This window comes from Xyrauchen texanus, chromosome 11, assembly GCF_025860055.1.
Source record: "Xyrauchen texanus isolate HMW12.3.18 chromosome 11, RBS_HiC_50CHRs, whole genome shotgun sequence".
NCBI lineage: Eukaryota > Metazoa > Chordata > Actinopteri > Cypriniformes > Catostomidae > Xyrauchen > Xyrauchen texanus.
The window spans coordinates 37,770,106-37,797,072 of NC_068286.1; the positions used below are offsets into that span (position 1 = coordinate 37,770,106).

Genomic DNA, 26,967 nt, shown 5'->3' on the forward strand with positions numbered 1-26,967 from the left:
TTTCAGTCCACAGAACTGCTGCTCACTGGATGTTTTTTTGTTTTGGCACCATTCTGAGTAAATTCTAGAGACTGTTGTGCATGAAAATCCCAGGAGCTCAGCAGTTACAGAAATACTCAATCCAGCCCATCTGGCACCAACCATCATGCCACAGTCCAAATCACTGAGATAACACAATTCCCCATTCTGATGGTTGATGTGAACATTAACTGAAGCACCTGACCCGTATCTGCATGATTTTATGCACTGCTGCCACACGATTGGCTGATTAGATAAATCGCATGGATGATTGTTGGTGCCAGATGGGCTGGTTTGAATATTGAAACATGTTAACTTGCTTCAGGGCCAATACTCTCCCCTTCACACAGAGATTTATTTTGTTACTTAAGAGTGCACAGCACTCAACCTCCAATCAAAATGACACTGAAAAGAAATAGGGAACACTTTACAGTAGTGTCAATGTTACTTTATGTAATAACACAGTAACATGGACAATAATGTAAAGTTGGACTGACAATCAAACAACTGATATGTATCTACTACCAAAATATTGTACCATAAACTCGTAATTAAATTAAAAAGCTTTTCATTCTTTTAGTGTACAATCCCAGACAAAAAAAAAAAAAAGTTTGTATCTCATTTAAAAAGGCACTTATTTAAAGTGCAATATTCATATTAGTCAGTTATTCCTTGAGGTGTGTTCTTCACCAGTTACTTTATGTAAGATTGTCCTGGCTTAATTGGTTCTTAGAGTAAACATGATATCAAAACCTTACCTTCATAATTTATCTCCTTAATTCTGATATGATTTATCGGTGCATGTTATTCCAAAAGAAAAAATGTATTGTCCTTGCAATCTTTCATCAATCTGTAATAAAATTATCTTCCTCTGAAAGACTTTCCTTTGCCACTGTCATCACTTAGGCTGTGTGGTCTTAGTGCTAACCAATAGCCAAAGACCTATTTAGGCTTTTTTGTTTTTTGTCAACTTACATTTTGGTCCCTTTCATGATCCCATCAATACTAGCCCTATATTTCTTTGTTGAAGATCCTCTTACAGTCTGGAAAAAAAAACAAAAAAAACAGTATTGTGAACCACAATTCATGCAGACTTTAATTAAAGTTTACAACAGGAAATTCTCAGGCTTTTGAGGCAGACAGGTGCATAGGCCTATATTATTTTACAGCAGGATTCCTTAATCGGAAATACTACCAACCATGTTTTTCTGGTTCAAAATAAACCGGTTTCAAATATTTGAAATGATAGAGACAGTATATACTGTGTGTATGTGTATGCATTTCATTTAGTGTTTCCTTCAGAAGAATTTGTCATTGCATGCTCAGGAACATTTCTTTGGGGAAAAAAGATGAAAGTTTCTTTGTGGTTTACTAATTTGATCATTCTTAGTGGACTGTGCATTATGTGGAGGTTTCTTGAAGAGTTGCTGCAAGCTAAATGGTTCTTCCGAGCTCTAGATGTTTCATGGCTTGCCGATGTCTACGGTTATTTTAGTGTAGAGTTGATCTTTCTTTATATCGATCACTTTGTAGTTGAGAGAATTGACTCCATCCGTGTTCATTGTCAATCTTGTGTGAGAAATTCTCTTAAATCTATAGAACAGAGATATGAAGCTTTAGAACTTAATTTATGTTTTCTTTCAGGGCTAGGGTTAGTCTATAGTGTTTATAACTAGCTTTATATAAAAACAATTAAAGTTAATGATATTTTCTCATTTAGATATCCAAGTAAATATACCGTGAGTGTGGGTCAGGTTTCACCTTCGATGGTACAAAGAGCTTACCTCTGTGGGTTTGGCTCATTTTTCTCGTCTCTCTTGTGCCGAATCATTCTGCATTTTCCAATGTCTCCACTTGGCCTTGATATATCCATGCCTCGATAATGCAGCCTTCCAAAAGAAGAACATTCATAAATTAAAAAAGCAACCAAGTAATATCATGTGGTCAGTGGTGAATGATCAGGCTCCGGTCACTGCCATCTCACTCGACGTCGAAAAGGCGTTTGTAATGGTAGAATCGGATTAATTTAAAATTTGGGAAATATACAGGTTTGGGAATACTTTTACTGGAATGGTTAAATTACTTATAGACACCCAGTAGCGGTGGTGCAAACAAATTTATTAATTTCAGAAGAGCCTTGCCTTCACATAATTAATAATTCCTTTTCAAAGTTCTCAGGATATGGAGTCAATTGGTCTAAATCTGAAGCTTTGGCTCTTACAGCATACTGCTCAGCGATGGCTTTTCAGCCGGGCACCTTCCAGTGGCCCAAACAGGACATTAAGTATTTGGCCATTTTATACCCAGCAAATTTGTGTGATTTAGTTAAGAGTTCATTTTGACCCCTTAATAAAAAGGTTTTCCAAGTGATGTTGGCAGGTGGGCTTCATTACATTTATCTATGATTGGGAAGGTTAATGTTATTAAAATTAATTTTATTCCAAAATTCAACTACCTGCTACAATCTCTCCCTGTAGATGTCCCCCTCTCTTATTTCAAGCAATTTGATAGCATAGCAAAGCCCTTCATTTGGAATTGAAAGAGTCCCAGATTACATTTCAATAAGTTACATAGGCCAATTGACAAAGGTGGGCTAGGCCTACCCAAGATTTTTTTTTATTATTATGTATTTAGTCTCAGACATTTGGCTCATTGGTCGCTTCCACTTGAGAGCCTCGAGCATATGGCTGAACCCAAAATTATGTATTAATAAGTCCCCTTTCTGCTAGTCAGAGTGGATTGTGAGGGAGGTTTATACTCTCGGTGACCTGTATGAGAGTGGAGTGTTGAGATCCTTTGGTTCAATATTTTGGGATCCCCAGATCTCAGTTCTTTAGGTTTTTACCGCTGCGCCACCTGCTCTGTACCATTTTTGGGAGTAGCATACACCCCCCCAATAGAATCTATTTTACATAGATTCTATTGGACCCCCTCTAGATTGAATAGGTTTGGTCTTAAAGCACACCCACCTGCTGGAAATGCCAATCAGAAGACGGAGACACAACCAGTGTTTATTGGGGGTGTGTAAAGATCCAAGAATTTTGGTTGAAGGTTCAGAGTTTTGTGTGTGATGTGTTGGGCACTCAGGTTTCTTTTTGCCCCAAGGCAATGGGGCGGTCATCAATATAGGGGAGAAACACATAAATGGGTTCTGACCAGTGTTATAACAGGTGGACAGATTGTTTTAAGGGGATGGAAGTCAGCTGGAGCACCCTCATTTCGGGAGTGGTGCACAGAGATGGGAAGGGTGGCAGCTTTCGAGGAGGTGTCATGTAGAAGTCTGGGGATCTGGGATTCATTTGATGGGAAATGGGGCAGTTATTTGGTGTTTTTGGGGGACTCTCTGGGAGGGGCTGCGGTGAGAGAGGTGTAGTTTTAGAAGTGTATGATTATTATGAACTCAGCTTAAAAAAAGGAAAGTCCTCACTTTCAACTGCTTTTATTTTCAGCAAACTTAACAGGTTTAAAATTTATATGAACATAAGATTCAACAATTAAGACAAACTGAACAAGTTTCACAGACATGTGACTAACAGAAATGGAATAATGTGTCCCTGAACAAAGGGGGTTAAATATAGTAACATCCAGTATCTGGTGTGGCCACCAGCTGCATTAAGTACTGCAGTGCACCTCCTCCTCATGGACTGCACCATATTTGCCAGTTCTTGCTGTGAGATGTTACCCCACTCTTCCACCAAGGCACTTGCAAGTTCCCGGTAATTTCTGGGAGGAATGGCCTTAGCCCTCACCCTCTGATCTAACAGGTCCCAGACATGCTCAATGGAATTGAGATCCGGGCTCTTCGCTGGCCATGGCAGAACACTGACTTCCTGTATTGCAGATAATCACGCACAGAACGAGCAGTATGGCTGGTGGCATTGTCATGCTGGTGGGTCATGTCAGGATGAGCCTGCAGGAAGGGTACCACATGAGGGAGGAGGATGTCTTCCCTGTTACACACAGCATTGAGATTGCCTGCAATGACAACAAACTCAGTCTGATGATGCTGTGACACACAGCCTCAGACCATGATGGACCCTCCACCTCAAAATCGATCCCACTCCAGAGTACAGGCCTCGGTGTAACGCTCATTCTTTTTTCGATAAGCGCAAGTCCTACCATCACCCCTGGTGAGACAAAACCGTGACTCGTCAGGGAAGAGCACCTTTTGCAGGTCCTGTCTGGTCCAGCGAAGGTGGGTTTGTAACAATAGGCGACGTTGTTGCTGGAGATGTCTGGTAAGGACCTGCCTTACAGCAGGCCTACAAGCCCTCAGTCCAGCCTCTCTCAGCCTATTGCGGACAGTTTGAGCACTGATGGAGGGATTGTGCGTTCCTGGTGTAACTCAGGCAGGAGGTGTGATTTTTTTAAGTAACTTTCAGACAATCAGCTGTCCTTGCTGTCTCCCTGTAGTGCTGTCTTTGGTGTTTCACAGTATGCAAATTGCCATTTATTGCCCTGGCCACATCTGCAGTCCTCATACCTCCATGCAGCATGCCTAAGGCATGTTTAAGCAGATGAACAAGGACCCTGGGCATCCTTCTTTTGGAGTTTTTCAGAGTCATTAGAAAGGTCTCTTTAGTGTCCTAAGTTTTTACAACTGACTTTAATTGCCTAACATCTGTAAGCTTTTAGTGTATTAACAACCGATCCACAGGTGCATGTTCATTAATTGTTTATGAAACATTGAACAAGCATGGAAAACATTGTTTAAACCCTTTACAATAAAGATCTCTAAAGTTATTTTGATTTTTACAAAATTATCTTTTTATCTTTTTAAAAAGGTACATTTATTTTTTGCCGAGTTATGAGTGATGATATATACAGTGAGGAAAATAAGTATTTGAACACCCTGCTATTTTGCAAGTTCTCCCACTTGGAAATCATGGAGGGGTCTGAAATTGTCATCGTAGGTTCATGTCCACTGTGAGAGACATAATCTAAAAAAAAAAATCCAGAAATCACAATGTATGATTTTTTAACTATTTATTTGTATGATACAGCTGCAAATAAGTATTTGAACACCTGTCTATCAGCTAGAATTCTGATCCTCAAAGACCTGTTAGTCTGCCTTTAAAATGTCCACCTCCACTCCATTTATTATCCTAAATTAGATGCACCTGTTTGAGGTCGTTAGCTGCATAAAGACACCTGTCCACCCCATACAATCAGTAAGAATCCAACTACTAACATGGCCAAGACCAAAGAGCTGTCCAAAGACACTAGAGACAAAATTGTACACCTCCACAAGGCTGGAAAGGGCTACTGGGAAATTGCCAAGCAGCTTGGTGAAAAAAGGTCCACTGTTGGAGCAATCATTAGAAAATGGAAGAAGCTAAACATGACTGTCAATCTCCCTCGGACTGGGACTCCATGCAAGATCTCACCTCGTGGGGTCTCAATGATCCTAAGAAAGGTGAGAAATCAGCCCAGAACTACAGGGGAGGAGCTGGTCAATGACCTGAAAAGAGCTGGGACCACCGTTTCCAAGGTTACTGTTGGTAATACACTAAGACGTCATGGTTTGAAATCATGTATGGCACGGAAGGTTCCCCTGCTTAAACCAGCACATGTCAAGGCCCGTCTTAAGTTTGCCAATGACCATTTGGATGATCCAGAGGAGTCATGGGAGAAAGTCATGTGGTCAGATGAGACCAAAATAGAACTTTTTGGTCATAATTCCACTAACCGTGTTTGGAGGAAGAAGAATGATGAGTACATCCCAAGAACACCATCCCTACTGTGAAGCATGGGGGTGGTAGCGTCATGCTTTGGGGGTGTTTTTCTGCACATGGGACAGGGCGACTGCACTGTATTAAGGAGAGGATGACCGGGGCCATGTATTGCGAGATTTTGGGGAACAACCTCCTTCCCTCAGTTAGAGCATTGAAGATGGATCGAGGCTGGGTCTTCCAACATGACAATGACCCGAAGCTCACAGCCAGGATAACCAAGGAGTAGCTCTGTAAGAAGCATATCAAGGTTCTGGCGTGGCCTAGCCAGTCTCCAGACCTAAACCCAATAGAGAATCTTTGGAGGGAGCTCAAACTCCGTGTTTCTCAGCGACAGCCCAGAAACCTGACTGATCTAGAGAAGATCTGTGTGGAGGAGTGGGCCAAAATCCCTCCTGCAGTGTGTGCAAACCTGGTGAAAAACTACAGGAAACGTTTGACCTCTGTATTTGCAAACAAAGGCTACTGTACCAAATATTAACATTGATTTTCTCAGGTGTTCAAATACTTATTTGCAGCTGTATCATACAAATAAATAGTTGAAAAATCATACATTGTGATTTCTGGATTTTTTTTTTTAGATTATGTCTCTCACAGTGGACATGCACCTACGATGACAATTTCAGACCCCTCCATGATTTCTAAGTGGGAGAACTTGCAAAATAGCAGGGTGTTCAAATACTTATTTTCCTCACTGTATACACACACATCAATTATTTATTTAGTGTGTGTGTGTACTTATGTGTGACCAAGGGGATGTTTGTTGGGGGTCTGGGTAGTAAAGAGAGTTAAATGTTGATTCAGTGTACGTTTTGTTTTTCTTTGTAAACTATATGTTAATAAAATAAAATGTTAATAGGGAAAAAGTAACCAAGTAGTTGACGTGGAATACTTTTGGAAAGTTGACATGCTGTGCAGAGTGACATTCTATACTCCATCCAAAACTATTTTAAAACGGCATGTAGCTAATTCTGCCATAATTACTATGCATGCAGATTTAATTAACTCATATGTCTATTCACCGAAAGACTACCAGAATGATATGTACTTCAAAAAAAAAAAAAAAAAAAAACATCAAATAAAATAAATAAAAATAGAGCTCTTACAGCATCTATAATATATAAATATACCCAAAACCTTGACGTTGATAAAAAAGATAATTGACACACTTATGTCCACTCCCCAATTATGAAACCAAAGCAAATTTCACATTACTAGCCTCACATATAACAGGTCTCAGATTTTGCCATTAAACAGTTTTCTATTTTCTTCACCTCTTGAAGATGTCATCATCCTCTCCTCCCCAGCCCCAGTATTTATTGGGAAAGCCATTGATCCTTTGAAATTGCTGTTTACTCATTGCAGATACACCTCCAAAATAATGTTTGTATGGCAACCTGCATAAAAAAAATAAACAAAAAGCATAAAATACATCAAAAACTGTGAATACTGCTTTATAATACATATCAAACCAAATCTTGATGCCACATTATAATATAAAACTGTTCTTTTAGTATATCGTTACTTTTAGTTTATATCGTTATAAACTACTCATCAAATGAAGCCCTTTCTCTCTAAAATTTATTAACTGCCATGATTGTAAAATAATCTTGCCCGCAAGACAAGAAATCGCAATGCAATCAATTGTGAAAACATTTGTGCTCATTGATGTCATTCAACGACAGTTTATGGTGACCACATCTTCAGTCTTCAGAAGCATGCCAAAGGGTAATTCAGAAGTCTATAAAATTATTCTATAAGACTCACGATTGTAATAAAATCATACGATAAAGTTTGGTGAGAAACAAACCAACATCTAATGTATTATTTAGTGAAACTGTTGACCAACCATTGCTCTCTTCTTCACGTTTATGAGACTGCATGAGCAAGTTCAAGCAGACCTCGCTCGCGAAATGGGGTGTTCAAGCGAAAACTAATTTTGTTTATCTAAAAACGGATCAATCACAGTGATGGAAACAACAGAACACAACACAGCTGCACACAAACCAGAGAACAAAACTTACTAAAAATGTCTGATGAGATGAGTTTGTAGTCAGAGAATCGATGCATTTCTATGCCCAGCCTTGGAAAAGAAGTTCTTAATCAAACTGAGATAGAGGTTAAAGTCTTTTCTCCATATTTTCTCAGAATGTCTTTTCTAACCATATTGGGTTATAACAACACATAGGTGAGTAAACATTGACTTATTTTTGGGTGAAAATGTTTCAAATTAAATTAAAAACAAACGGTGCAGGATGAGTTACGTATGCTAGTTTAATACGTAAGAGTTAGAGATTTGAACAAGCCACTAGCCCCAAGTATCATCATTTGATATAGTGATGCTTGCACTGCAACTAATTTTGACATTTAACTATGTATGTGACTCTTACCCTTAACTGAAAAAGAACACCTTTACCATGGGGAAACGTTTAGCCAATAGGTAGACTACTAGCTATTGGACTCCAAAAATGTACATATGTCCAATGTCAGATTCTGCTAGAACAGTTTTAAATACTTGTAAAGCAAGCATTGAGCTCCAGGCCAAATTATACTGATTAACTTCCTAGACTCAGCTAACTATTGTGGAACTCTTGACAATGCACTAAACTTTTTAGGTTGTATCTTGTTTGCTACTGATACTACCCTTTCCAAACCCAAACCATTCCAAATAGTTGGATGTTAAGTTATTTAATAAAAAAAAAATCCCAATATATAGTCCCTGAATTTTGACAGCTTATCTGATTCACTGCCCAAAAGAAAAAACAAAAGTAATTTCACAACGTTTCTTCTTGGCAGCAATGAGATTAAATATACGGTGTCCCCTGCTCTTCTCCTGTGAAAAAGATTCTTAAATGCATCCACTCTAGAGTTTCAGAAGAGATCTACAATGTTACAAACTGTGCTCCGATTTGCAATTAAAAGTCTGAGATTTTAAAATTGACTAAAATTACCCAAGCTATATGCCATTAATTCATTTTATAATATATATATATACATACACATCTATACTCTTTCCAACATTTATGTCTATTTCTCCTAAGGAATTTAATTGTCCTTTAAAACTCTAAAAGGACTTTTAAAGTTGCCAAATTAACTCCTGTGGCTTTAATTTTCGGCCAGCTGAAGTAAATTTTACATACCGCAGCAGGACAAAGTGAGCTGTGTTGCATGTCTGACTATTTGCATTCACACTCTGGGGTCAGTTTACATTTATGGCAGCCAGCTCATTTGAATGCAGTGCCTGGAAAAACTGACATTCTGAGAATTTTGAAAATGTATTACTGTGAAAACAGACGTGATGCCATGTGAGAATCGGACGTGTGAACAGCAAGCTCTGCACACTTTGCTGGTTTTGATACCTTTTAATGACAAACCGGTGAGATTCGATACACTGTGTTCATAACTGTTCTAGGAGGACAATATGTCAAAGAATTCACAATTCTTGGGCTCTGGAGACACTTAAAGATACTTACATGCTCAGGTTGACACACCTGAGAAGGCCACGACCTGGTAGTCGATTTGGTCGGAAAGCAACAGCGACGCATCTCAGAATGTGTAAAAAAAATCTTGTTTTTATCGATTTTGAGACTTTTGAACCCAACTGGTAGGGACTATAAAAAATTTTTCTTCACTCCATAAGATTTACTCTAGAATGAATATATATATATATTACACACACACACACTTTATTCGGTTGTTGATTGCTCAATTGGAAACATTTTAGTCTCAGATCACGCTCTGGTATGTTTAGAGATGTTGCCACATACAGAGAAAAAGAAATCATATAGCTGGCACTTCACTGTTAGAAAGAGAGGTACAATACAGGTCCATTTTTGTTCCCTAAGGTACAAACTTTGCATATGTACCCTTAAAAGTACAAAAATGTATCTTTAAAAGGTACAATTGTGCACCTTTAAGGTACAATTATGCACCTTCCATTGTACATTGTGGGCTTTCCGAGGTGTAAGGTACATATTTGTCCCTTACATATTTGTACCTTAATGTTTAAATGTAAAATGGCAGGAATTAGTGCATGCTGATAATGTAATCTCTCAATATAGAAACACAAGTAAACCTATACTATCAAACTCAATAATAGTCAAATTAAATTAACTGTAAAGTTTTGAGATATGGGCAAAATAAATCAGAATGTTTTTTTTTTTTTGGAAGTGTCCCGAATCATTTTGAATCATGTTAATGAGGATTATGTAATCATTTATATTCACAAACAGTATTGAAGAATTTGATTTTCAAACCCTTTACCAGATTTATATTAGAATGAAACAGATAAATAATTGTTAACACTTTAAGTTGTGTTTTATTGAAAGGATCTAGCTACAGGCTAACCCGAGCTCGACTCGGCGGAAGCATAAATATTGCAGCGCGGAAGGGTACATGAGTGAATCGATCGACACAGTGATGTAATCCAACTGTCAGTGTCGAACAAAAAGTCGGGAGAATGGCGCTTCGACATTTATCCACGGAGGATTTAATCACGGAGTTATTTCATTTTGGGATAGAGGTCACTGAAGAGGAGAGAAGTAAATTCAAAGGTAAAGTATTTGAATTTTTAATCAGTGTTTGTGGTGTTAATTCAAAGTTGGAAGTTAACTTATGTCAAGTTCATAGCTGTCAACATTAGCTAGCTAGACTCGACATTGATGATTGCCATGATTATTAACGTTAACTAGTTAGTTAAAACATTAGCAGTATTATGTCCCATATTGCCATTCCACATACTATTATTATAAGTAACGTTACTATCTTAGCTACAGTTCACCATCGAGCTAACTGTTAGCTAGCTAGCGTTAACGTTAGCTTTAAAACTACTGCGTCAGAGGAGGATGAGAAGCGTTTTTGCCGCCGAAAAGTTTTTTTTTTTTTATGCTTACAATCAATACAGAGATGACAATAATGGCATACAAATCAGCGTAAAGTCTGACTTACGTTAGCTAGCTGGACTGCGCCAGAGGAGACGATTTAAAAAAACAAAAAAAAAACAACATTTTTGCCGCCCAACCGTCTGTTGTTCTGAAATATTTTAATGCTAAAGCAAAGCCATTTGGGCGGAATGTGACTATCGATAGCCAGTAAGGGTTTTAAATTATGATTTAGTATTTATTTTGTCCTCAAACTGTCTTAGAACATCTTCGTAAAACCATGTAAGACTAACGTTAAATTACAACATCAGGTTAACTGACAGAACCGACCAACGGTTGGTTAACCTCCCTTTCGAGTAAAGTTAACATTACTAACGTTATCTAGCTGCTGTTATAAAAGTAAACCGATAATCATTAATGGTTTTAACTTCTTTAAATACTTTCCCCGCTGTCCTGGGAAAAAAAAAAGATAGGCCTAACGTTACATTTATATTAATATTTAGGGGTGTGTGTGTGTGTGTGTGAGCGAATTTCCAGTGTCTCTAATGAGGTAGCTACGCCTAAATACTTTCAATGTGTTTTTATATGGATATTAGGGCTTCTCAAAATTCGGACCAAACGGCAAGCCCATACCTCTGGATATGAGAAAAATACCAAATGAACCAAACTGTAGCAAAAAATATTTTTTCCCCATTGACTTACATTAATGTTACAGTCTGACATAATTGTGCCTTTTTAAATTGTTGTATGCTCTTACCACAGTGGTGGTTAACATTGCTGTTTTTCTTTTCTCTATTGTCTAGATAATGAAGTTGACGGAGAAGCAGTGGACTATGGATTGACTGAGAGGATGGTTTCATACCTCTTTGAAGGATCGTTTAAGCAAGCAAGCCAAATTCAACCGATTTGTTCAGCAGTGGAAAGAAACCGTGACACTAACCCTCGAGCCTGTCCCAGTACATTCAGAGAAGGCTACAGCGGAATCAAGGTACCGGTAACAGTAATGTTATCTCATTGTTATAACGTTAGGCCTAAGTAGAACCATGGAAAACAACTCTATAATCTCATAGCAATATAATATAGCTTTAAGGTTACCACTGAAGAAGTTTTTTATCTGGATCTGAATTCACCTGGCTCTGGTAGTTTATGTAGTGTAACATTATGCATTAGTGTGTACGCACTAATGCATAATGTTACACTGTCTGTGTAGTCTGAATGCAGGGGTAGAAAGTAACTAAGTATATTTACTCCAGTACTGTACTTCAGACCAAATGTTGAGGTACTTATACTTTACTTGAGTCTTTTCTTTTCATGCCACTTTCTACTTTTACTCCGCTACATTCATCTGTTACAGCTTTAGTTACTAGTTACTTTAGTTACTCTGCTACATTCATCTGTTACAGCTTTAGTTACTAGTTACTTTAAATCTGATGTTTGATTCTAAAGTAAACTAGCCGACAGTATAACGGCTAAAAGTCCAGCTGAGATGATGTGATCACTAAACACAACACAACTGGTTGGATCCTTTACGCTTTCTACAATGGTTTAATACTTTAACTACATTTTCCTGATGATACTTGCACACATTTACTGAAGTAACATTTACTCTGCAGGACTTTAACTTGTATTGTTAGTGTGGTTAATTTCCCAACATTTTAAGACTATTGTTTTATTTCATCATAGTCATGCCATCCCATCATCAGCCTTCCCAGCAGTTTTCATCATTCCTAAATTTCCCAGAGATTTTCAGACAAAGTTGGACCAAAAACCGCCATGCAAAATTGAGAGATCCAGTCACAACAAAATCATAAGAACATTGTATGAAACCATGGCCCTGATCAAAATGTAAGTTTTGCAACCCAACTGGATCACGGCATTTTAGTTATTAATACTATGTCTGATGTTACATTCCTCACCTTCTTTTGCATCGCTGTTACAGGTTTCCGACCAATGATGACTACGTGAAAGTGTGTAAGGCCCTGATTTTGAAATACCATTTCTTAAAGGACAAAGAAGGCAATGGTTATGCGAGTTGACAGATTATTAATTGCCAACCTTTATTTATTATACCTAGAGTACTAATCCAGTACTCTCAGTAATTTCTGCACTATATTGCTGTTCTTATTAGTGATGTTCATGAAATTGAAAGAAGGAAAAGATAAATGGTTCCATTGTATTTATTCCATCTATTCTCTGATATCGCTGTTCATTTTGTTTTTGGAGTGGCAGTATGAAGTTGTCAGTTGGCCAATGAAATGCTTAAAAAATGTATTATTTTTTTTTATTATTGTTTTTTTATATCAGACATGACATCCTAAACATTGTGGCATTTTATTTTGGGATGTTACATTGTATGGTTGTGAGTTGAATTATTATTGAATCTGTGAATTAAACTGTTTTCCATTTAAGGACTAAAATGTCTAAAATTCAGTTAGTTGTTGTTTGCCTTTATTTTCTTTCACTCCTTAAGGAATAAAAAGGAACTTTTTTGCCACCTAAAGGTACAAAATGGCTTTGTCACTGGGGCGGTACCTTAATGGGACAAAATTGTACCTTTTTCCAGAGGTACTTTATTGTACCTTTGTCTAAGGTACATTATTGATCCTCAAAGGTACAGTATTGGCCCTTAGAAGGTACAAACAAGTAAGGTACAAATTTGCTCCTCTGACTTATGGTACAATAATGTACCTTTGAGGGTACCACCCCAGTGACAAGCTTTTGTTCCTTAAAGGTACCGTTTTCTACTTTTTTCTGAGAGTGTTTAATGTATCCCCTTTGCAAAATCCTGAATTCCAACAAATGCTAAAGGCTTAAATCAATGTCTATATGGAGACCATCTGGTCCGCAGTATCCTCTGTGGGCGTGGCTTGGGAGGCAGTGGTGGCTCAGTGGTTGAGGCTCAGGGTTACTGACCAGAAGGTCGGAAGGTCGGGGGTTCAAGCCCCAGCACCACCAAGATGCCACTTGGTGGCCCTTAACCCTATTTGCTCCAGGGGCGCCGTATCATGGCTGACCCTGCACACTGACCCCAGCTTAGCTGGGATATGTGAAAACTAATAAATTTAACTGTATATATGCGCAAAAAACTGTGTGTATAATGTGTGACCAAAATAAAGGATTCTTCTTCTTCTTCTAAGGCAGTTCTTAGGGGCCGGATCATACAGTATGCCTCATTCACCAAAAAATCCAAAGCACAAAAACTTGTAGAATTGGAAGGGAATATTAAAAAGTGCCAAGGCAGGGCTGAAGCGCCGAATGTAGTCTCATGGCCTCAGAGAACTGAACCAATTGAAATAAAGATAATACTATTTTGTTGCGGCAAGTGGAGTTGTGTCTATTCAGGGCAAGACAGCCATACTTTGAGTTGGGGGACAAAGCAGGAAAGCTTTTGGCTAGATACATGAAACAGTCTTTTTCTACCATTCCCTCAGTGAAATCTGCTGGTGGTGAAATATTTACCTCAGCCATTTATATTAATATTGCTTTTAAAGAAATCTATCTTGATCTTTATAGTTCCAGGTCTTCGTCTACTGATGAAGATATTAGAAACTTTGTGAAACCATTAGAACTTCCTAAACTTAAGACGGAGTAAAAAGATTCTCTTGATTCTGAGATAAACTTGGATCATGGCAAGGTAATTAAGGCCTTGCCTACAGGCAAGGCTCCGGGGCCAGATGGCTTTGCCGCTGAATTGTTTAGATCTAATGGCTCCACATTTGCTAGAAGTTCATACAGAATCATTAAAGAATGGAAAGCTTCCGCCCTGACACAAGCCCAGATCAGGCTGATTCTTAAAAAGTTCCAATTCTCCTTATCCAGCTAGATGTTAAAATATCGTCAAATTTTAGCAATACTTCCTCAACTGGCAAATGAAGCAAAACCTCTGTTGGACCTTTTTCACAATGGAGTCAATGTGGGTCTCCCACTTCAGGTCCTGGGAGATGGTAGTGCCCAGGAACCTGAATGACTCCACTGATGCCACAGTGCTGTTTAGAATGGTGAGAAGGGTCAGTGTTGGGGGTTCCTCCTAAAGTCCACCATCATCTCCACTGTTTTATGCATGTTGAGCTCCAGGTTGTTATGACTGCACAAATGAGCCAGCTGCTCAATTTCCCTTCTGTATGCAGACTCATCGTCATCATGGATGAGGCCAATTACAGTAGTGTCGTCTGCTAATGTAGGAGCTTGACAGAGGGTGGTGCGGTCATTGGTGGTTGCAGGAGGTGTTGGTGTTTGTGTTTAGTGAAGGAAAGAGCGGGTGTGGGGTGAGAGACTGGGCTTTGCAAATCTGCAGTAAAACATTCAGGTCATCTGCCAGCTGTTGGTTCCCTACAGTGTTGGGAGATGGTGTCTTTAAGTTAGTAATGTATTTCAGGCCTCCCCGCACTGATGCATGTTGTTAGCAGAAAATTTATTTTTCAGCTTGTCAGTGTAGCTTCTTTTAGCCACATTAATTTCCTTAGTGTGTTTTTGGCCTGATTATACAAGATTTTATTCCCACTTCTGTAAGCATCCTGTTTGGCATGACAAAGCTGACTGAGTTTTGCTGTAAACCAAAACTGGTTTGAAACTGTTGCACATATCCTCACAGAAACATTGTTACAGTATCTGTGAGCTCATTCAGATTGGTGTATGCAGCTTCGAAAAAATTCAAATCAGTGCAGTCAAGTTTTTGTCTGTAGGTTGGAAGAGGATGAACCAGACAGTGATCAGAAAGTCCCAAAGCTGCTCTCAGTATATTTTGGTCTCTGGTGGGGCATGTAATGTGCTGTCTATATTTTTGGCAGTTCACGGGTGAGGTTGGATTTGTTAAAAATTGCAGAGAATAATAATAAGCGAGTCCGGGTATTGTTGCTCCATGTCTGTGATCTGATCAGCCAGCTGTTGCAGCGTTGCATTCACGCACGCTTGTGGTGGGATGTACACACTCACCAGAATAATCTAGGAAAACTCCCGCAGCGAGTAGAAAGGCTTACAGTTGATAGAGCACTTCCAAATTAGGACAGCACATCTTCTTTAACGTTGTTACATCTGTACACCAACTTTCATTGATGTAAAAGCATGTTCCAACGCCTCTTGTTGTGCCCAATAACTTCATCCGCTCTGAACAGCTGGAAGCCTGGCAGATGTAATGCGCTGTCTGGATGGTTTCACTCAGCCAGGTTTCAGTGAAGTACAAGCAGCAGATTTGGAAAATTCCTTGTTTGTACAGGTGAGATGTAGTTTGTCCGTTTTGTTAGGGAGAGAGCAGAGATTCGCTAGATGAATACTCTGCAGTGCGTGCTGTCGGAGCTTGACCAGCGCGCCAGCTGGCTTCCCTCGCTTGCGTCTCATAGCGTGCTTTAACACAGCTGCACCACTAAAATGTCCAGAAAAATGTCAGAATAGAGCAAAACAAGGAAAAGGTTGTCTGGTTTGTGCTGGTGAATGTTCAGCAGTTCGTCCCTGGTAAAACTTATTGGAAAAAAATTACTTTTTGAAAAAAAATCATTTTTTTGCAAATAAGAATGACATGTTAATTTTACAATCAATAAATTTAATCTGCGATCACATTTTCAAAAGCTATGGCCAGTTTGTGCATTAGTGCAGTCCTCTAATAACGTTAATGCGACCAGAAGTAAGAATGCCTCCTAGTGAACAACAGTACAGGAACAAGTAACTTTAAGTATCTAAATCTTGATCTTCATCCAGGAAAAACATTTATAAATAGACCCTATTAATGCTAGTCATCATATTAGCATTACAGTCATTAAAAATAATATTTTTAATATGTATAAGCTTTTGAATTGACACTTGTGCTTTATTTCAAAAGTAATTTATGTAAAAATGTTTGAGGAATGGGAGCAACTTTTTTTTTTGGCCTTGAACAAGGGAACTTGTTTTACCTAACTTGCAGACACTGGTACAACTTGAGTTTCCACTATATTTCACATTATATTGAAAAGGGGTGACCGGGGTTAGTTGTATGCACAAGGAAGTTGCCACAGGAGTCAAATCTCAGTAACTAAGGTTTTGAATTTCAATTTTAATAAAATGAGTGCTTATTTTCTAGCAGTGGTTTTGTGTGTTGGTTTCAAACACCTACTTCATAACTGCCCTAAATTCTGAAAATGTTTGTCTCCATCCTCCAAACTAAAATTCCAATGTCTTCAATATCATACAGTATTTTTGTAATAGCTGTTTGGCCAACAAGTGAACAACAGGGTCAAATATATAGATTTTAACCCAAAGGTGTAACCGTGAGTTTAAATTTTCAAGTCAGGTCAGGATATGTTTTCACGTGTTTTAAATGTTGTCATTTTATACATTTGATAAATGACTATGTGTTGGCCAAAACAAAGGTTGCATATTTTTTATTTTAAGCGTTTTGTGATTCATAATTGTTTTACTATAGACATTTTGTTGAAAGGCCTATAATAGACTATGATAGGATTTTTTTTAGTAATAGCAGGTTCAGATTGTGACAACTTGACCCAAATGGTAAAGTATATATCCATAAAAGATTAGAAGACATGTCAAATGACAAAATTATGTCCTTTTTCCTGGACAATAAAAGTGGAAATATTCAATAGCTTTTTGTGGTCAAAACTTGACAGAATTAGACTGTTAAGAATAAACCCACTCTGAAAAATATGCACGCGAGTAAAAAGTGTGACAACAAGCCCCGGCCTCCTAATACAGTGCCAAGGTGTAACTTTGATTGTCCTTTACATCAACAACATGCTAATTTGTGAGAGGAGTGTCATCCTACCTAAAGCCGAACTTGTCCATAGACACAGACAGGTGGCGTGGCTGACTGGAGCACTTGTAGATGTTTCGATCGTCCATTGGGATGATGTCTACGTCACTGAAGATGAAGCAGTCATAATCGTATTCCTTTAGTGCCTCAACATATCCCACATTGAGCAGTTTCGCTCTGTTGAATGTGACATCTCCATCCTGAACAAGCAGCACAATGGAAACGTGTTTAAATGTACAGTAACTTTCATGACTCCGATAGTAAAGAACAAGAGAAAAACATGATTCACTTTTTTGGGGGATTTAATATATTTTTTAATTGATTAATAACATTAATCAAAAATAAAAGTATATACAAACAGAATCAATACTTATCCCCCTCTATTACTCCCCCCCCCCCCCATGTTAATAGACTTAATAAATAAAAAAATAAAATGTAAAAAAAAAAAACAAACACCAATGTCCCTCCCCAAGAGCCCTCCAAAATGCCAGATATTTGCTTTACTTTCCCACAAACAATTCCAAATTTCACAGTCTTCTAGATAACCCTTCTTCAAAAGCTGCCACCCTACCAATCTCTGCACACCACTCCAGAAATGATGCCACTCCGTCCGACTTCCAACCCCTTAAAATATTTGTCTGCTAATCATAATCCAATTTGTTACATATTTATCACCCAAATTTATGACTGCCCAAATCACCCAAACTACAAAGTCTGGGGAAAAGTACATTTATGCATTTACATTTATGCATTTGGCAGACGCTTTTATCCAAAGCGACTTACAGTGCCCTTATTACAGGGACAATCCCCCCAGGAGATTGGAGTTAAGTGCCTTGCTCAAGGACATAATGGTGGTGGCTGTGGGGATCGAACCTACAACCTTCTGCTTACCAGTTCAGTGCTCTAGCCCACTACACCACCACCACTCCAGTAAAATTTGAGAGCCCAAAGCGTCACACAAATAACTCTGAACCTTTAACCAAAAATCTTGGATCTTAACACACCCCCAAAATCAATACAGAGCAGGTGGAACAGCTGTAAATACCTATAAAACAGTTATTCTATTTAATGTTCAATAAAACACATTAATTATTGTTTGTTGAGGTTATTTGGACACTTGATAAATAAAAGTCCACCTTGCGAACCATGATTCCATACATTATAATTTTGGATTGCTTGGTCCTATATATATCTATATATATATATATATTTTTTTTTTTCCCCTGGTATAGTTGTAGAACAAGACCAACATTAATTCTTTGACCAGCCATACTTACTGTCTAAAAGGTGTAATGTCAAACTGAATAATAACAACAACAAAAAATGCCAGAGGCTTGCAACATCCCTTTAAGATCTATAAAAATTGCCATGATCATCAGCGTTAGGTGCGTAAATATTAGCAAAAATCAACCTTTGCCCCTGAATTTCTGCTAAAACAATAATGACTTTTCGTAATGCATCTTTAATCCGTTTGAGACATTTGAATTGTAGAGGTTTACTTATCAATGTAATAACTCCCCTGCTCTTACTTGAGCCAGCGCACAAAAAAAAATATATTTTTTTTTTAAATCCACCCCAGATCTCCCAAATTTTTCAGCTTCCTGCAGGGAAAGATGTGTTTTTTGAATAAACAACACAAAATATTTCTTATGTTTAAGAAAAAAAAAATAACCTACCTTCCTTTAAATGGGGTGCCCCAGCCCATTCACATTCCATGTGGAGAGAGGCAATCCACTCATATTAACATTTTAAATTTTGACATTAGAAAAAATATATATTGCGTGTCAAAAACAAAATGATAAGACCACATTCGAACATTAGTGCCACAATCAGACCCCAAACTTCCCCCAGAACCAAACAAACAGAAAAAGATAAACAAAAAAGTCCACCAATCAAGAGTCATAAGCACAAAGTACAAGCAGATTCATCCACAACTGTCCCCAAGGAGTGTTATTCCACAAAACTACAGCCACTAGGCGGAACCAGCACAAAAAGAAACAAAAAAGGCGGCCAGCATCCTTGGATGGTCAAGTGTATGTTCAGCGAGACAACTCACTTGGAGGCACGAAACATACCATGACTTCTTCAGTCCATCAATTTTATGAAAGACATTGCTTGTTGTGGGCATATAGATATTTTGCAGCCATCCTTAGTATCTATTCTTAGCTTGGCCGAGAACATCAGTACAAAAGCGATCTTCCGTTGATGTAAGAGCTTCTTGCATTCCTTGAATCAATCACGTTTCTCTCGTTGAATTCACAAAGTCTGGGAACAAGAACATTTTGTAATTCTTCCAAGAAATCTTTCCTTTGCTCCTCGCCTCGTGCAACATGAGATCTTAATCAGATGATCTCAGAAATTTGGCCAAAATTGATCGGGCCGGTCTCCCTCTGCAGATCTGCGAGCCGGGACGCTGTGAACTTGCTCGATTTCCAGCTTATGGCCTGTTATGTCGAGGAGACTCGGGAAGAGCTCGTCAAGAAATTTTACCATATCTCAGCCCTCCTCATGCTCAGGAATTCCAACAGTTCGGACATTATTTCACCTATTACGATTCTCCCAGTCCTCCAGTTTTTCCAAAACTCGTTGCAAGACGGTCTTGGTCGCTAGGGGGTTAGCAGCTAATTTTGGGGTCACTTGCCTGAAATGTTTCTCATGATCTGAAAACCTTTTGATCTAAAAGGTATATGCTTAATTTTTTTTTTATTAGTTTTGTAGACAAAAATATATTTGTGCCAACATATTAATTCAATTACAAAACAAAAATAAAAAAAAAAGTGTTTTGAAATGAATGACTTGAATTAAGAAAAGCATACTAAGTTCCCAGCATATAGATGGGAACTCCTTTAAAAAGCATCCCAGGGTGATACCTCAAGAAGTTGGTTGAGAAAATGTAAAAAGCATCCCAGGGTGAAATGTCAAGAGTACATGTCTGCAAAATCTAGGCAAAGTGTGGCCACTCTGAAGATACTAAAATATAACACTGTGATATTAATGGGGAGAAAAAACAAATAAATTAATTCCTTTTCAATATATTACAGCCTGTACAGCTGAAAACAACTCACTTTTAGTGCCCCTCTGTGAAAATTGCACCTGGATAATGAAGCTCACACGTGCCCATGCACACAAAACCACTTACCGCTTTGGCCACTGGGGAAAGTGTTCTGTAAGCACAGACCGATTTTAGCTATAGAAAAGTCATACCTACTCTGATTTCACTGTGAGATAAGTCTGGATCCAGATCAGGCTGAAGGTCTACACCAAGTTTGGTGGAAATAGCTTGAAGGCTCTGAATTACATTTAGCAACTATGGTGTCAGGTTAGGGAATTTGAAAAACCCAAACTCCAGCTGGTACAATACTAGCATGTTAGCTTTAAGCCAACATAAATATTCAATAGCAGTACCCTTATTGGGTATTATTGGGTCATTATTGGGCAGAAAGACAACCAGAGTCAATCCATAGTCAATCAAATAAAGAATAATTTTAAGCAAGCATGGCCCAATTCATGCATGAATAAACAAACACAGACACACACACACACAAAAGACAATAAGCAAATCCTCATCGATCTGCTGCTTAAGTCTGCAAGGCTATTTGCATGCTGATTTTCCATGTTTAAAGGTAAACAGACTGTGTAAGGAGGGCAAGAATGACAAAGACAAGTAGAGAAGGAACCTATTACTACACAACAAAAACACACAGAGGTAGTAAACATGGTATAATCATTTATCTCACAGCGACTCATCAAAATTGATAGACATTGAATATGTATCATTTGAAACAGCTGAATTTGAGCACATGCTAAGACAATGTAATTGAAGTGAACAAACAGCTGATGCAATGACAAATTTAGAACTCTGATTACCCCACCAAATCCCTGTATCAGGACTTGACCTAGCATCAAAGATCCCACACGTCCATCAGAGCCCAAGTTAGGTTAAAAGATAATATTCCAGATTGTCTTATTGCTATGTAAAGATGTCATTATGAGAAGGGCTCACTTATCCATACACCTAAACACGCTAAAAGAAACAGGTGTTAGAGTCACCATTTTATTTTCATTGTGCACGTAAGAAAAACAGAACATTAAATGTCAAAGTTGAATGTTAAACCAAGCCTGTTTTTATGCAAAGCAAAAGTAATAGCATTTCCATATGTCAAGGTGAATGGCTCCTGAAGATGTTTATCATGGCCTCATTTTTTCCCCCCCCATTGCCTGCACCACTGACCCTGGTGAGCAAGACGAAGGCGACTGTGGCAAGGAACACAAAACTCCATATGATGTTGGTTAAATGGAGAAAAATAACCTTGGGAGAAAACAGGCTCAATGTGGGGGCCAGTTCCCCTCTGGCTAACATCATGAATATAATGCCAATAGAACATAATTATGTGCAGTGCAAGTCATGGTTTAAAATGATTAAACTAAGTAAGTGTTATGGGTCAGTGTTTAAACAATGATTTTGTATGAACTGTAAGATTAATGACTAATGTCTTTGAAGTCCATCCTGGATTAACTGCAGAAGTTAACGTAGCATTGTCCTTGTCAGTTGTCTGATGAAGGGTTTTATTGGCAATTGATTTGCATATATCTTTTCAAACTTGTTCCTGTCATCGGAGTAAGATGGAGTAATAGTGAACATGTTGTTTGTGAGTGTGTTACCTGTTCTATGATATAAACTCCATAATCAAGCTGCTGTCTCTGTAGGACTGGGTGAAGGAAGTGGAGCCAGTACTTAAGGTGTTCATCTCTGTTTCTGAATGGGATGATTATTGCCACTTTTTGGAGAGCCACACAATTGCTGGGTTTATACCTGCCACCCATAAACAGCAGCAGATTCTCTTCACGCACCACATCAAAATGCAATGGCTGTGAGAAATCGACATGCATTGGACCCACTACAAGAGAAACAGGAAGAAGTATAGTGATAAAGCACCTAGAGCTTCCATATACACATGGGCCAATGACGAGACACACCATTTTTTTGTCTGGACCAATGAAGTTATTCAAGTTAAAATACTTTAAGTTTCTGATTTAAAGTTCATCAATCAAATGAGTAACTCCAATAAATACTGTACATTCATGATTCTAAAATCAATGAATTAATGATTTCAATTAATTTTCAAATTACTTTTTATTATCTTTGTTCAGGGACATGCACAGACATGTAGTGGGATATGGGCTCCTATCCTAGTTGAGGGGAAATCCCTTCAAATGTATCGGTCGGAAGGGTTGGTCATGTGTGCGGGTACTGCCAAAATCTTTGCCACATCAGCAAAGTGGCAGTGGATTTTTCATAGGATGGGCACCTCATCAGAGGGGCCGGGGCTCGAGCCCCCAGAAGCAGGGCCGTGCAGAGACCTTTGGAAGGGCAGGTGCTCAAAGTATAAAAGGGGCACATGGAACAAGGCTTTAAATAGCGCGGTGCTCAAAATATCAATACAGTAATATATCGTGACACATTCCTTGCTGATTCGCGTATCGATACGGATGATTCTGTATTGATACGGCAGGAAACGCTGTGATGCAGTTTTGGAAAAGAAACAGAACAGAAAACAAATTTTAAGTTTAAAAGTAAAAAAATATTTTCTGTCCAGAATAATTAGAAACTGAAGTGTCTTAAGTTGTACCAACCTGATGCCTTTTTCTTCTCTGTTATACAGAATAATTAAGAACAGCCGTTATAGTAAAAACTATAGTAAACGTTATAGTAAAATCAACGTGGCCCATGTTTCGGTACAGTAGAGTATAGTTTTATTTAATGCCATGTCAGCATTTGTGGCTATTTTGATGGCAAAAACTGAATTACAAAAATACAAGAGTTCCATTTAATATAATAAAAACAAAAACAAACAGAAAAAATACAGCAATTTTATTTTACAGCAAATACAACAGATTTTTTACATGAATGTGATACCTGTTCTGGTAAAATCTTACTAAATTCCTTGAGTGAGTATGCTGCCTTTGCTGTTGTTGTTGCTGCTGCTGCTAATACTGGAGTTGATCTGAGAGACGGTAGACATTAAAACAACAAACATATAGGAGATATATTAGCTGATTAAACAATTGTTATGTTACCATGACAAGATGTAAAGATTGCTGAGAGTGTTTGGAACTGGCTCACTGACCTGCCAAGGCTGACTGCTCCAAGAAAATAAGAGGGAGATGCTCACAGAGGCTGCTGCACACCAAGAGCTGCAGGTAGAGAAAATAAGATACCAGATTCAAAAAAGTAAAATTATCTGAGAAAAAAAAAAAACATTAATGGGGGATAGGATGATGGTGGCCATGGCAGGGGTGAGAGTGAGACACAAACATCTATATAGACAGAGGTGTGTGTGCTTGTGTGTCTGCAGTACACAATACTGTGATCATGATTTCAAGTTGCATTGTGACTCTGAGATGTAGTTGGATTTTGATTGATTATGTCTAATCAAAAATATAAGTAAAGAAACTAAAATGTGTATGTGTGTGTTCATTCTGTTGGCACCTACTAAAAATCAAAGTGTAGCATTAATCTTACCAATAAGTGGAGGATGAGTTGTTGTAGACTTTTATAACAGAAATTTCCTGTTGGCCATGTCCCTAAAAATGTTAATGACATTATTGTCATTTATTGGAATGTCCTTCTCAATGGCCAACAGAAGAAGGTCAGACAATCTCTCCTCTTTGCAAAAGCTGCGAAGTTTGGTTTTCACAAGCTTCAGTTTTGAGAAGGAACGTTCCACAGTTGCTGTGGACACCGGAAGTGTGCCATATGTCTTCAGCAGCAGAGTCATGTTGGGGAAAACTAGATGTGCATTGTTTTCCTTGGCCACTGACAGAATAGAAGACACATTGGCTGGTGGTGGGCATGAGTATGACGTATGGAAGACCTTCAATTCTGTCTGCAATTTGTCTTCATCTTCAATATTGTAGAACTGGCACAGTTTCTTCACAGCTTGGAGTGCTGCTGTTGGAACGCTAGCTGTTTTCCAGTTCTCTGGGACTGTCAGGCAATGGAAGGCATGCAATATTTCCCATTTGGAATTATCTCCTCCTTTAAAGCGTCTCTGAATAGTGGTCTTTGCTGTTGTAGAAAGAAAATATTTTTGTCATTTAAAATATAATTATATTTTAATCCTGTTCTGAATTGTTTTATTTTTATAATGATAATTCAGAGAATGAGAAAATCAGTATAAGCCTTATCAGTGTTGTTGTGATAATTATTTTAAAGCACTCTACATTTTTTTTTAAATAAATACTGAAATAATAATAATAATAATAATAATTTAGTCAAAAGGCATAAAAAAAGACAAGACCCCTCGACGCCTGTGAGTGAAACTTTTCTCCCTCAAACAGCAAGGTAACGTAACGTTACTTCTACAGGCTACACACAGCAATATATACAACATATCTGCATGCTCTCTTCACGTCGTTATTGTAAAATAATAATAATAAGTAAATAAACATCAAAATCACTTCACTGAGAATGAATCCCCACTTACCAGCTACCGCGGTCGCGGTGTTGAAGATATCTTCCGGTAATTAAAAAATGCGCGTGCTGAGGCCGTGCGGCGTGAGGAATAGTCCCGGTCGGATGAGGTCATCGTCAGGTGAAAGGTCATCATCTGGATCATTTTATTTAAGGCTAAATTATTAATCATACATTTTACTAATATTTAGATTTGGCATAGGCAGGCATTCACAAAAGGGCCTTTAATTAATAAAAAAAATGAGAGGAATTTTTTCTTTGACAAAAGGGCACTTTGGGCACCAAGGGGCAAAGGGGCAGGTGCTCAAGCACCCAACGCCCCCCCCTCTGCACGTGCCTGCCCAGAAGAACCCCCTGGATTTCCCTAAAATCCAACTGGTAATTCCAGGAGTTACAGTTAGTGACCAAGTGACTGAGAAGAACGTGGGGTGGAAAAAAAACAAACATCCCCCAGTTTCAGTGAGAGAAATTGTTTATGTTAAGCAGGACCATCAGAAACATCAGTTCCACACCAGTTGCTTTCTCTGCTCAAGCATTGTTTTTTAAGCTTACAAGAGGCATACTACCACAGGATCAATATTATGTATATGCAGGGGAGTAACTATACGGTTTTGAATTGTCCAGTTGCAAAAATTTCTCTAGCAGCTGTTTAGTACACTGATTTCAAACACCTAGTTCAACACAGTCGCAAATTAGGAATTTTTTATTATTATGATCTTCCAAACAAAATTCCAATATCATATATTTGCAATAGCAGGTAAATAAGTGAACCTAATAAAAACAAAGACTGAGAGATGCATCGAGGCAATAATGAAGTTAGAATGCTGTTCTTAAATCAAAAGTATTTTTCACAAATGTCAGGTTGGGGCAAGTTGTCTCACAATTACAATTTCTGTTGGCCAAAATAGTAGCCTATATTTCTGTATATTGTATCATTTATATAATAGGTCACATTTAATATATTATTTTCTAAAATAGGGGCTAGCCATCAAATAGCCTATATTAGATTTTAAATACAGATATGTTGTGGAAGATGGCGTTTGTAAAACTTTAGATATGATTTCATAATTTCATATAAAAAAAGAGAAATTTCTGCAATAAGGGGTACATCACAAAGGGCCTTTTTTCTGGTGGAAATGTTCAATGGCTTTTTGTAGTCAAGAGTATGTGAAAAATAAATAAATAAATAAACATACCATGAGAAATATTCACAGGAGTAAAAAAAAGCCTGAACTCGAGAAAGTGAAAATCTTATGGAAAGCAGAAAAACAGGTGGACAAAACCGATAATAATAATAATAATAATAATAATAATAATTCTGTGTCATGTCCAGGTAAACTTACCCAAAAGTGGTGACGTCTCAGGACATGGTTCAAGCACTTCGCTTTCATCTGCGTAATCATTAATGTCACTTGCATTAGAGAACAGGTGATCTCCATCTATTTCCACTGTCCCCTTGGTTTCCTGACTTATTAACGCCAGTGCGGCTGCTCGATGACTTTCCAAAGTGACTAAATCAGGAAAGTCTGATGACACTTGCTCGTAAGTCGTGTATCTATAACCTACCGATTCTGTTAAATAAAAGAACAATGTAACGAGGATGTGGACCACGCTGAGAACGCCGACCACAGCGCATGCTTTAGTGTGAAAACTCACATTCAACACTGCCTCCTGCATTCTCCCAAAATGTTATAAAACTATCAGAGTCGCTTCTTTTACGCAGAATAAAACTCCAGATGATAAAGGTCCAACTTTATCTCGCCGTTCAGCATAATCCTTTGTGTGAAAGTTCTGATAATGAGTGAGCGTGTCTCGCTACTGCAAATACCTGCTGTCCAGCTGCACTAAAGTGAATGAAGTGGGCGGAACAGTCTAATGAATCTGTGTAATTATGGCAAGCCGTTTTAGCTTTTTTCAATCGCAGGATATAAATTGTTGATATCAACAATTAGTAACAATTCTAATTCTTGATATCAAGAATGTAATTTTATCTAGTGGAAATGCCATTTGTTGATATCAACAATTACATTTCCACTTGTAAAAACGTGAACTCTGATATAAAAAATGACGTCATCACTCGCAGTAATCACATTCTTGAAATCAAAAATGGAATTTCAACTAATA

At 38.1% G+C, this 26,967-nt stretch overlaps 1 protein-coding gene and 1 long non-coding RNA gene across 2 annotated transcripts; both read right to left on the reverse strand.

The window, feature by feature from the left end:
* Positions 1-1,259: 1,259 nt before the first annotated feature.
* Positions 1,260-26,520, reverse strand: LOC127651359 (beta-1,4-galactosyltransferase 1-like). The gene is made up of 6 exons (XM_052137132.1): positions 26,187-26,520; positions 22,032-22,267; positions 17,382-17,569; positions 7,025-7,147; positions 1,803-1,907; positions 1,260-1,611 (listed from the first exon to the last, which is right to left on the reverse strand). Exons 1-6 carry the CDS (start codon positions 26,518-26,520, stop codon positions 1,482-1,484), a joined length of 1,116 nt encoding a protein of 371 aa, XP_051993092.1. The 3' UTR covers positions 1,260-1,481.
* LOC127651181 (uncharacterized) lies at positions 23,161-25,135 on the reverse strand. Its single transcript, XR_007971531.1, has 4 exons — positions 24,857-25,135; positions 23,893-24,438; positions 23,498-23,564; positions 23,161-23,374 (listed from the first exon to the last, which is right to left on the reverse strand). It is a non-coding gene; the product is annotated as an uncharacterized LOC127651181 (long non-coding RNA).
* Positions 26,521-26,967: the final 447 nt, after the last annotated feature.